Below are 13,442 nucleotides of genomic sequence, written 5' to 3' on the forward strand. Positions count from 1 at the left end.
AGGAAGGGGGAGATAGTAAGACCTGGAGAGGACAGGAACTCCACAAAGAAAGCAACAGAACCAAAAATTCTAGGCACAGGAGTCTTTTCTGAGACTGATACTCCAACCAAGGACCATTCATGGAGATAACCTAGAACCCTGCTCAGATGTAGCCCATGGCAGCCCAGTATCCAAGTGGATTCCCTAGTAAGAAGAACAGGGACTGTCTCTGACATGAACTCAGTGGCTGGCTCTTTGATCACCTCCCCCTGAGAGGGGAACAGCCTTGCCAGGCCACAGAGGAGGTCAATGCAGCCAGTCTTGAGGATACCTGATAGGCTAGGGTCAGATGGAAGGGGAGGAGGACCTCCCCTCTCAGTGGACTTGGAGAGAGGCATGGGAAGACATGAGAAAGAAAGGGTGGGATTGGAAGGGAATGAGGGAGGGGACTACAGCTGGGATACAAAGTGAATAAACTGTAATTAATATAAAAAATAAAAAATAATAATAACAAATATTCATTTGAAAGGAAAGGAAATTCCCTTCCTAAATTAGGAAAGAAACTATGAAGGAAAGGCACAGGCTGCACATGTCAATCTTATGGCCCAAACTTAGAGGAGAAAGATTTATGGAATTCTTATCTCTTGACTTTAATTTGCCTTTGTCTAGGAGCCAAGGTATTAGCTGTGAATGGAATAAGGAGGGAGTTGATGGGAAAAAAGTAAAATTATTGCAAAATACCTGAACAGCAACTAGACAAGGAGCCTGAGATTATGAGGGATAGTGATGAACATGAATGTGGAGAACCTCCTTTTCATCCCAGCACACTCCTTCCACATGACATGGCCAGTATTCTCCCGCCTTCCCGCCAACTCCAGCATTCCTCCACAGCTGTTCACTTGACACACCATTAGTTTAATTTGCTTAGATATCTGTCAAACAAGGCTTTAAACGCACCAAGTAAAGAACCGTAAGTGCCACCCACCTCAAGATTTATCTTCTCCAGCAGCTAGCACAGTTGTCTCAATCAGTAATATATGACAGAAATCAGAACAACTTAAAATATAATTTCTAGGATCTAATGGTCTAACAATATAAAATAAAGATGGAAACAAAAAGAAGTTGTAGACTTGCTGGTAAAACGTTTGTTGTCTACATTTCGAGTAAACAGAAAAACAACAAAACAAAAAATGAGTAATATACTAAAAAGGCAGGTTCTCTAAATACTATTAACCAAACACAATAACCTGTCACATATTCTTCAAAATATCTGTCAGGATGACAACAAAGATACACAATTAAAGAGAGTTAGTCCTCTGCATTTTTTTAAGATAGGAATTTAAATGGAAGCTTCACTTTTCCCTTTCGTGTCCTTCTGGCAGAAATCCCTTATAAGTGCCATTGTATCTTACAATTAGTTGGCTCCACAGCAATCAAAGCCACTCCAGCATCACCAACTGGCTTCCCACCTCCCTGAAAACATAGCTGGAAACCTATCATCCCTTGTGTATTCACCCAGTGTCCTTATCCAACCATTAAGTCTTGTTTCCAAATATACTTTGTCATTAATTTACATTTATATTGAAACCCTGATGTGTGGTTGGTGTGTGTGTGTGTGTCTATGAAAGTGCATATTTATAAATTTAATGAATAAATATGTTAATTTAGAATATCCACTTAATAGAAAAAGCTCATAGAAATAAGCCAAAAATTGCTTATCTATCACTACCAAGAAATTTCATCATTGTAATGATTTATCCTCATAGGTTTCATTTATAGAGATGGACTGATAGAAGATAAAAGAAAAGAGACAAACACTGTGTTAGGTAGATGATGATGATAGATGACATCATCTATCTAAATGATAGATAGATAGATAGATAGATAGATAGATAGATAGATAGATAGATAAGTGAAAGGATAGATGGGCCCAAAGGGGTTATAAAAGATATTACTAAATGTTTACTCTAATTCAAGCAAAAAAAAATGTGAAAGTAAAATTCAAATATTGCACTGTCAATAACTGTTCTCAATTACTCTGAACTCTCTATAAGTCGAAGTCATTGTTTTGACAATTTTGTCAATTTTGCATGGTATTTAGAAGCTCTCTTCTCTGAAATATGAAGGATTTGAAACATACTTTTTAATCTCTTTCTATATGTAACTCAGTTCAGTTAAGGAATGTCAGATATCTAGCTAGGAAAACTTTATTTCTTTATACATCTCTTGATTAGGATTAGTACCTGCATGCCTTATGAAAAAAGCAAACAATACAAAAACAACTAGTGGGGACTGAAGAGATGGCTCAGCAGTTAAAACCAGAGGCTGCTCTTTCATTGAACCTGGTTTCAATTCCCAGAATACACAAGATAGCTCATAATTCTCTGTAACTCCAGTCCCAGGAGATCTGAAACTCTCTACTCATCTCCATGGGAGCTACATGCATGCAGTGAACAGAGACACATGCAGACAAGATTGTAGCGATATTTTAATTCAGAACATAGCTACTCCATCAAGAGATCTCATCCAAAGACTTTGTAATTCAGTGTGATCTGGCTGGAATGTAAACACGTCTTTAATCCACGAGACAGAGGCAAGCAGATCTGAGTCCAAGGTCTACCTTGAACTGCAAGTTTCAGGTAAAGAAAAGCTTCAGTCCATTTGTGGTTGGCCTTTAATCCCCAACAATGAAGGTAAAGCTAGTTTGCAGAAGGACACTCCTATGTTTGAAAGTGATGTCTAATTGAGTGGCAGAAAAAGTGATGAATCAGGAAAAGGTTTGTCATAATAAAATATGCCCAACTCCCTCGAGAAGAGAGAGGAAAGGGAAGCTACTTCAGGGGCAATGCAGAAAGAAAGAGAGAGAAAGGGAGTGTGTGTGTGTGTGTGTGTGAGAGAGAGAGAGAGAGAGAGAGAGAGAGAGAGAGAGAGAAGAGGCAGTTTTACCAGAACAGATATATAGAGACAGCTTGAAGAGAGAAAAAAGTAGATATAGGTGAAGACAGAACAAGCCAGAGAATGAGAAGGAGCTAAAAGATTAGAGCATATTGCTGAAGTTAGTTTGAGGCCAAGCAGAGTAATTCAGAGGCTGAGAGAAAAGCCAGATTGAATAAGTTGACTGAAAGAGGAATTTGAGCCAAAATAGCTGAATTGAACTAGCCAGCTATGAGCTCAGGAAGAACAAGAAAGGGTGAGTTTATTAAGCTGTAAGTCTCAGAGGCTGAAAACATTCCAGGCCTACATTAGAGTATATGGTGGACAGAAGCTTCCAGAACTAGGCTTAGGTTAGCAGAAGGAGACAGTAAGCCTCCAAGACAAACAACTGAAGCAGGCACGTAAAAGTTCCTTTTACACAAGACACCCCAATACATAAAAATAAAAGGAACAAATCTAAACTTGAATTAGACAGTATAAAGTGTGTTACATCTATACAGTGGAGGGTTTCAGTGCTAAATAAACAAAAAACAAAAAACTATATTAAGCCATGATAAGTGAAGCAAGCTGAAATTTACATTATTATGTGAAATAATCCAGTCTGAAAAGACTTCGCATTACCTGACTGCCAGGAGAAAGTTAAGTGGACGTCAGAGGTCATGTGAGGGGGAGAATTAAGTAGATGGAAGACAATGGGCATCCAAGACAACAAGACAACAAAATTATCTCCCCTGATTCTGTAGACATGGGTCATTGCAGAACCCATAAAATTTGCATCAGTTGCAAACCCTTATGTGCGGTGTGTCCTTTGAGCAATTTTGCATCAGTTACAGGTATGTTGATGTTAACAAGTGTACTGTTCTGATGTGAATGGTGAACAGTCCAAAAATGCGATAATAAATTTTGTGTTAACTCCACTGGGTCGAAGGATACCCAGACAGCTGACTAATCAAACAGTAGTTCTGCATTTGTCTATGAGGGTGGTTTTCAAGAAGTCTATAAACACCTCCTGTTCCCTATGTGAACAAGCATGGCTCAATATTGACCCATGTCTTCTTGCCCTTGGTTACCTGTCCTGCTAGATTCTCAGCTCTTGGGTCTCTGAGGATGATACCAACATCACCACCCCACCACCCCACCACCCCACCACCCCAGCCACCCTAATTCTTAGGCCTACAGCCTCAGACTCATAGTTATCAAATCCTTTGGACAAGATTAGATTGTCTCCCTGTCTTCCCTTGTATTCTACCTTGCAGATAGCATATCACAGGACTTCTCAGCTCCTATGATATACAGGAGTCATTTTCCATATTAAATACACACACACACACACACACACACACACACACACACATCCCTTTGGTTCAGTTTCTCTAGAGAACCCTAAGACTGGGAGATTATACAAATGTGTGAATGGAAAGCATTAGGAGAATGTCTGTATTTTCTGCTCAGCTCCAGAACTAACACTGTTATAAAAGTAAAATTAGAAATAACTGCTATAGCCTATAACTATTACCAAATATGATCAGCAGTCAGTTGGACCTTCCTCAACATCTCCTCATTTTTGGACCACTTATCCTAAACCCAAAAGATAAAGAAATAACACCCATATTGAGGGAAAGGTTTGGAGAAAAATACTGAAAGATTATCATTAGTCTGTAATAACGTTTAAAAATTCTGGACTCACATCACGTGTGGAATATAGCCCCTCACTCTTTTGTGGACCCAAGAGTTTCTTCATGTTTTCCTTTATGTTCTCTTTCCTTTGTTGTCTGAAGATTTTCTCCTGATCACACAGTGCCATGCTGAACCGCAGGTCGGGGCATGAGCTATGGTGGAAAACAAAGAATCAGTGAGCCAGGGTTCCCAGGAGCCTTGCTTTGTGGTATCCAGCTTCTTGTGTCCCCCAACAGTGCACTAATGTATGCGGACTGCTCCCCTCGAACCATTTCCCAGGAAGCCACTCAAACAAGAACACAAAATGATGGTTATCTTAAAGCAGTGTGTGCCCTGCGGCGAGCAATGATCTGAGACCGAACTCAAGATAGAGAAAAGAAAAAGATTAGCAATAAGTATTCAGACATAAACTAACTAAAAGTTTTCTTTAAAAAATTGATATTTAGGTAAAATAAGACACCTCAGTACATGGTGTAGTGGTCCGGGTGAGATGTCCCTCCCAAGTCTTGGGCACTTGAATACCTGGTATGGCCATGCTATGAAAAGCACTAGGGGCACGCTTAGTGTTTTCATGTAACTCCCAATGTGCACAATACATCCTGTTTGCAGATGAGGATATGAGCTTTCAGCTGCTGTTTCCATCTCCTGCCACTTGCTACCTCTGTTCCATCAACCTGAACTCTAAACTTTGGAACCATAAACCTGAAACAAACTCTTTCTTTTATACCTTGCCTTGGTCATGGTGTTTTATTACAGTAATACAAAAGTAGCCAGTGCATGTTGTATATTAGGACAGTAAAGAATTTGGGAAGTGATTCGATACGGAAGGATGTTTGTGGTTCTTGGGTTTGGTACTTTACAATCTTACATGGTTCAAGAGTGCTTCCCCTGTTCCTGCACCCCAGCTCTAACACCATAAAATTCACTAACATCATAAAGTGCTTGCCGCCCAGGGAATATCTCTGCAGAAATATCGTCTTGATAAATTCCTTTGTCTAATAGCAGACTCCTTTGAAAAGAAATGAGCTTCAAATAACAGATCTCCAGATACCCACAAATGTAGTGACATCTATAAGACACCAGAATCCCTGTATTTATATTCCTCCTTTTCAATAGTGGCAGCAACAATTTCTTTTTTTTATTTATTTTTTTTTATTTTTTTTTATCAGTTACATTTTATTAACTCTGTATCCCAGCCGTGTCCCGATCCCTCATTCCCTCCCAGTCCCTCCCTCCCTCCCTCCCTCATCTCCACCGTGCCCCTTTCCAAGTCCACTGATGGGGGGGACCTCCTCCCCATTCATCTGATCCTGTTTTATCAGGTATCTTCAGGACTGGCTGCAAAGCCCTCCTCTGTGGCCTCTTAGAAACCTATGCCAGCTTAAAAAAAATCAGAGCAAGCATAATGCATTGTGTCAACTATGGAAGAAATTATTACAAGTTGTCAGTGGCCAATCAACAATGGGAAACAAGCTTTAAAAAGCATAAATATTTCTATGGGAATAAATATGTTACTAGAAGGAGGGCCCTTGAAAATGAGCTTTCATTCTGACAACTATTACCCAGTTTCTAAACTATTGGGGAAGTAAGAAAAGAATGCACAAGTCTGCTTTTTGGATTTTGTGAGTAGACAGCTAAAGGAGACTATTATGATACTGTTATGTATCCAAAGCTTTAGGAATTATTTATTATAGTGTTTAATAATATCACTCTCAATATTGTTCATCTTATTAAGTAAGAACTTACCAAACTTCAAGAGACATTTCCAAAATCATTTCGGTGACCTATAAAAGAAACATATTCAATAAATAAGGTAATAAAATAAATGCGATTAGTATAATACAGTCAAAATAAAATTTAAGTAACATATTAAACAAATGAAAAAGTAACAGTTTCATGCAGACTCATCAGTTTTTGTTAGTTGTTATATATAATTCTATCTGACAAATTATGTTAGCAAGTATTAGAGTCGCCTCTGCCTGATTAGTGGCTTAATAGTTCAAGCGGTAAGCAACTGCTTTCTGATTAGATTTGGGGCCTGATCCACAGAAGGGAATTCATGCCTTGTACTGTAAACCTGGTCAAAAGCCCATGTGTGGGGAGGTCACAGGCCCTGAGGTGAAATCTACTACTGCTGTTTTACACGTTATCATGATATCAAACCGCCTTCTAAATATTTGTTTATGCCCATGAATTAGTGATCCTCTCTCATTTTGGTCAGAGAAGCTTCTGTTTCCACTGAGCAACAGTTAATGCAAAGACCTATACCTGAAAAAAAGTCCTGAAAATAAGTGACTATGTTGGGTGTTCAGTTTAAAATGGACCATTGATGTTACTCACTCCAAGTCTCAGAAAAGATCAAAGAAAGGGGGTTTGGAAGAATGTAAGAGTCAGAGGATAGATAGGCATGCTATGAGACACTGTCTTCTGTGTATAACATGGCTGTTGCACTTGTGAACTCACAGAAGCCATGGTCACCTGTACAAGACCTACACAAGGTGACCTCTCAAAATTCCATCACAGACAGAAGAGGGAGTCGGGAGGTCCTACCCTTCCCCGAGGAGTTATTAGTAGTTATTAATGGTTGCTAGGGGATGGGAAATCATTTTCTTCAGTAACCACTGATAAGTTACCCATGCTCCAGTGAATTAACCCTTACCCATACTCATGCAAGCAATCCTTACTAAATAGACTCAGTGCATCACAAAAACAAATGAAAAAACAACAGAAAAGGAAAATTAGAAGAAGGTGTTCAGTAGGAGTAGAAGGGTAGATGAGAGAGGGAATAGGGTGAAATTTTTTAAATGTAAAATTGTCAAATTGGCAATTTCATTAAAAAAGGAAATGTCACTGCCTTGTTGTTTTCTTCCCATACTGAAATACTCAGTTCCACGATAATTACACATAAAACATCAAAAAACAGCTGAAGAGCTGGAGCTAGGGTCACTAGAGCAGTAGAGCTGGCTCTGCCCCTCACTGGTTGTAGCACTCAGGAAAGAGGGCTCTTCACCTGGCCTGGGAACTACAGTGGAGCTGGTCCTGATGGTAAAGGCATGGGTGAGCCACCCCCAAGGGTAAGAGAATAGAACTGGCCCAGGCCCTCGCCCCGTGCAGCACTAGGGAGACTGGGCCCCGCTTCTGAACTCTGAAGTAAAGTGGAGCTGGCTCTGGCTGCATGGGTGCAGTGAGCTGACTCTTAGGGCCAGAGAGCAGGAAAGCTGATCCTGGCCCCTGCTAGCAGCAGCATTGGGTGGGCTAGACCAGACAGTGGTAGAGATATTGCCCTGGAGGTGTGGATATGAGAGAACTGGCAGGCTGACCAGCTTAGCTACCGCCCAGGCCAGATTCAGGGCTCTGAGGTGGCTTACCCTAAAATCTACATAATCTATGGACTATTGGAACACAAGAAAGGGCTGGTCCTGCTGATCCAAAACCGAAGGATCTCCATGACACAGGGCAACAACAGGATAACCAGGGGAAGGATCCAGTAAGTATTGCTGATATGGTAAGAAACCTGAGGCCTGGAACTAGACCATTGCAATAAACATTTGCAAGTGAAAATGTGTAGAAAGAGGGGTATACTGTGGGCCACACTGTGACAAACAGCTTTCAGGACAAGGTGTTTTCTATGCTTTGTTTTGATTTCTGTTTGTTTTTTATTTTCTTTGGAGGAGGGCTGCAAGGGCAGAGGATGGGTACAAGGGCACCGGGAGATGAGTGGGACTCAAAAAGAATCAGTAAAAAGTAGAAAAATAAAACAAAATAAGACACACTCCTTTTTGTGAGCTGTTTGGGAGCTGCTTAAGGTGTAGCCACCATGGCCAAGAAAGTAAAGAAAGCCTTGGTGGGAGTTCACATATGCACGTGTGTAACAAGCGGGGCTGGAACTGGAACACCCAGGTCTCCTGGGTACCCACTAGGCTCCAAGAAACATCCACCAGTGGAATTCAGAGGATTCAGGTTTTACTTCCTCAAGACTACTTGAGAGCCCACCAAAGTGTATCCTGTTAAGCAGACAAGTTTTGCTTAACTTAAAGGGGGTGGGTAATATCCAGAGCAAAAGCTGTCTGAAAAGGTGCCTTCCCAGAGAGTGCATCTCTGCTGAATTGAAAGACCTCTGACATTAGTACTGATGGTATCAGTGCTGAGAAATGTTCCTTAAGACTGTCACAAGAACCAACGAGAAAATGTCCTGAAAGTTGCTGTATAGTTGTAAAATCCTGCCATTACTTTCATTGGTACCAGTTACCATAAAAACATAGGTTGGAGTGACTGTTCAATCGCTACTATAGAATATAGCTACAATATTATTGAAATATGAAGGGCATGAGTTTAGAACCGTCAAACTAAACCGTCAATACTAAAAATAATTAGATTTGTTAACTTTGGGGTTCAAGGTGTAGGAAGATGGCAAGACTTTTCCAAAGGTTTAAATAAATTTATTGACTATTCTCGGTATGAGCTTATAAGTAAAAGATAATAAAGTCTATATAAAAATATGACTCATGGTACACTGAACTGAAATAGTTTTCTACTAAGTTCATTGCAGAGTATTTTAAACTGATGGGTAATCAAGGAATAACTGCTGAATCTTGTTCTGTCAAAAAGAAAATATCCAATTGCTAAGAATGATAAAGTTGTGGGATAGTCTGACCCAAAAATAACATTTCTTCTACTTAACTTTGCAAATCTAAATTCATGAATCAAGATGCAGATATTACTTTTAGAGCTGATAAAATTCTAGGACCCTGAAAATTCTAGGACAAAAAGAATTATTCATGCCCAAATGAACTGTGGTTTGTCGTAAGTCAAAAGCAACAGCCTAAAAAATAATTACCATGTATCTATCAATCAGAGCATTGCCTAGCCCACATCCCAGGACATTATGCCTGATTTCCCATTTTGAAATTTCAACTGGAACCTTTCCCAAAACAGAACTGGAAAAAATTTTGTACCAATTAACTTTTTTTTATTGTTGTTGATTATTAATGTTTATTATTGATTTATCTTTTAGTTAAACAGTGGTTATTCTTTTTTAATTTTATTTTTATTATTAGTTGCATTTTATTAACTCTGTATCCCAGCTATATCCCACTCCCTCATTCCCTCCCAATCCCACCCTCCCCCCCTCATCTCCTCCCTCCCCCTTTCCAAGTCCACTGATTGGAGAGGAGGACCTCTGTTTTCATCTGACCCTGTTTTATCAGGTATCTTCAGGACTGGCTGCAGTGTCCTCCTCTGTGGCCTAGCAGGACTGCTCCTCCCTTAGGGTGTGGGGAGGTCAAAGAGCCTGCCATTTAGTTCCTGTCAGAAATAGTCCCTGTTCCCCTTACTATGGGAAACCAATTGGTTACTGAGCTACCATGGGCTACATCCGAGCAGGGGTTCTAGGTTATATCCATACATGGTCCTTGGTTGGAGAAACAGTCTCAGAAAAGACCCCTGTGCCCAGATATAATTGGTCCTTGTGGTGCTCCTATCCTTTCCATGTCATACTAACTCCCCCTTCTTTCATATGATTCCCTGTACTCTGCCGAAGGTTTGGTTATGAGTCTTAGTATCTGCTTTGATATTCTGCTAATAACTTTATTGGGGTTATTTAGTAAGATAAACGAGCATCAGCAGCACAAATTCTGTTTTATCGTTGTTGCTGCTTGTGGGTTTTGCTTGCTGGCTTGCCTGCTTGCTTGCTTGTTTTTGAGACAAAGTCTCACTGTGTAACCTAGGCTGTGCTACTACTGGCAATTCTTCCTCCTGGGCCCCAGTGTTCTGGAATACAGCCATGTCCCACCAAACCTGGCCAACTATTCTGTTTTTCCAAAGAAATATATTAAATTTGCCACTGAAATGAGATTAAATTTAAGGTATTTCTCTCTAAAGGGCCAAATCTCTACGTATAAGCGGATATAAGATAAACTATTATGCTTTATTGCAATGTATACCTCATCAGAGTAAATAGCTAATACAAAACTGAATTTTCAACTGGCAGGTCCTGATCCAACTTACATATTACAATAGTCAATGCTATGTTTATGGCTGTATTTGTGTTCCCAGGATAATACCCTTTCTATCCATGTTCCTCGCTATTTCTTCTTTAAGATGTTCTGATCCTAGATAGTAGATACTCTACTTAGGTAAAGTGGAGTAAGAGCGGGCACAGGATGTTTCTGTCATCTGGAACATTTCAGGATGTGCTGCTACGGCTCCTGTCATGGGTCAGCCGCTCATTTCCCTCGTGTTGCCCAAGCAGAACCCAGAGGATGAGAAGGAAGGCTTACTCGGCCCCCACCCACAATGCACTGTGTTCAGACTTGCTGGAAAACCTGATATTCATGAGCTTCACATCTTTTACCTGGAACGTGTCATTCAGCTAAAACGGCTACAAAAATATGTACTTCCTGTGAGGCATTAAACAATGACTGAAGCTTCTTCCCACACTCCGAAAACAGGCCTTCACTGCAGGCTTCCATGTTGTAGGTCAGAGCATTAGGAAAAAGGGGGACCAAACCCCTGAGGCACCTCTGCCTCCTACCAGCCCTTAATTCTTAACAAGGGGCCAGAACAAATTGGAACCTCCAACTCCTCTCAGAACCACAGATGTAAAGAGCATGCAGCACCAATTACACATTCTTGTGGAAACCTCTTCTTTGCATTCCACAGTGGAGAAGAATTTTGCCATCTACCATGGAACATGTTCAGTCAGAGAAGGAATAGGGAAAGTGGAGTACAGAAACTATTGCTGAAAATATTTCTGACTTTAACGTAATTTTTAATGTGCCTAAGCCACTGGTTCCCTTGATTATGCTGAAAGAATGAAACTAAAACAACAAATTTAGTATCTGGTACTTTTAAGCTATTACACTGAAATGATCCACACAGTTAAATAATCTTCAAGTTGACAATCTATCCTATCAGTGAAGAGTTCTTCAAATACCTTAGAACATACTACCTCCACACTTTAATATTTGTACTGTTTCCTTTTCATAAATCATTATCTTAAATTCTGATCCCTAGTCTGTTCATTCTCATTCATTTCTTCTAAGTAGAAACAAAGGCAAATGACTGCCACATTGATTCAGGAACTGTTCACATCTGTCAAAGAAATAACAATGGTATTTTAAATGTATTTGTATTTACCTGACCCATGCAAGATAAAGCAAATGAAAATTTGAAAGTTAAGAGTCACTTTTCCAAAGAGATGCATTTTCATAGCCTGCTTGTAATTCCTCCCTGTGAAGAACAAAATATGAACCTGACAAAGGACATTCTGAGGGAAGAGTGGAGATCATAACTCTGACAATGCAAACTAAGTCACAGGCATTACAAGGGGACACTCATAAATACCATTTTAATATAAAACCTGATGAACTTAAAATTAGTATATTCTACCAAAAATGTTCTCTTACTCAAAAAATTCAGGACAAGCCAGGGAGTGGTGGCACACACCTTTAATCCCAGCACTTGGGAGGAAGAGGCAGGTGGATCTCTGTGAGTTTGAGGCCAGCCTGGTCTACAGAGCAAGTTCCAGGACAGCCAGAAACTCTGTCTTGTTTTCTCAAGAAACCCTGTCATGAAAAAACAACAACAAAAGTCCCAGGACAATTGTAGTCTAGAGTATACCCTGGACAATCTTTAAAGATTTGAAAGATGAAACTATACTATTTTATTTATGAGTTGTTCCCCTTTATTCTCAACGACCTGACAATTCCTCAGCTCATCTTTTTACCAATGTGACCATCAGAGGGAATTATGAAAAGCTGGATAATTCATACAACAACCCAGGTTTCTTAGAGAACTCCCAGCAAACCACTTTTCTCTCTGTGGTAATCCTCGTCTCTTTAGCTTTTGTCTGTTAAACCATACTATTTTTGTTAGTATTATCTAAGAAATTCCCAGGGTTTGGTCTTTTACATCAGCAAAATTATTCAAACACCTATGGCTAGGTACTACACAATGGCTTGCATCTGACTATGCTGTACTCTCTTGATAGAATTCACTGCCCAAGACAGGAGCCCCAAGAATGCAGGACTATTATAAAACACCTTGTAATTTAAAACTTATTTCTTGTGACAATATGAGAAGATTCACCCTAGTGGCTATTGCTGTTAGAAAAAAAAAAAAAAAAAAAAAAAAAAAAAAAAAAAAAAAATCATATTCTTTCTTAAATACAGTAATTGTTTGATCTATATTTGGACTATTCCTTGCATAGTCAACTGTCTGGTGCTCTTGACATATGTCTTAGTTAGAATTCTTATTGGTGTAATAAAACACCATGACCAAAAGCAACTTGGAAAGGAAAGGGTTTATTTCAGTTTATACTTCCAGGTTCATCACTGAGGGAAGTTAAGGCAGTAATTCAAACAGGACAGAAATCTGGAGCAGGAGTTGATGCAGAGGACACAGAAGGGTGCTGCTTGCTGGTTTGCTCCCCCTGGCTTGCTCAGCCTGTTTTCTAATAGCAGCTAGGACTACCAGCCCAGGCATGGCACCATCCACAAAGGGTAGTGCCCCTTCCCTGCCAATCACTAATTAAGAAAATGCCCTACAGGCTTTCCTACAGCCTAATCTTATGGAGGCATTTTCTTAATTTAGGGTCCTTCCTCTCGGACAGTTTTTGTTTGTGACAAGATAACATATAGTTCTCCAGTACATAATCTTACCCAGTGATTCCCTGACTTTAAGGAAGTCATGTCACTGAGGTAGGACTGTGTGTTGATAAAACTGTTAGCACAAAGGGACCATAAATCAAATACAGCGAATGCATGTAACCTACCAGCTCCCTTTGGATTAGCACAACTGTGCTGTAAAGTGTTGTTTGTCTCTGCTGCTGATTGTATAATGAGATGGGAATG

The 13,442-nt window shown here is 39.9% G+C and overlaps 1 protein-coding gene across 2 annotated transcripts in view; it reads right to left on the minus strand.

Annotated features, from left to right (window-relative positions):
- Pla2g4a (phospholipase A2 group IVA) overlaps positions 1-13,442 on the minus strand; it is a 145,123-nt gene that overhangs the window by 61,642 nt on the left and 70,039 nt on the right. For both annotated transcript variants that reach the window (XM_021645437.2, XM_060364423.1), the window contains 2 exons: positions 6,337-6,374; positions 4,601-4,742 (listed from right to left, as the gene is read on the minus strand). In XM_021645437.2, coding sequence (XP_021501112.1) covers positions 4,601-4,742; positions 6,337-6,374 — 180 coding nt within the window. The remainder of the gene's footprint in view (positions 1-4,600; positions 4,743-6,336; positions 6,375-13,442) is intronic.

The sequence above is a fragment of the Meriones unguiculatus genome, chromosome 11, assembly GCF_030254825.1.
Source record: "Meriones unguiculatus strain TT.TT164.6M chromosome 11, Bangor_MerUng_6.1, whole genome shotgun sequence".
Classification (NCBI taxonomy): Eukaryota; Metazoa; Chordata; class Mammalia; order Rodentia; family Muridae; genus Meriones; species Meriones unguiculatus.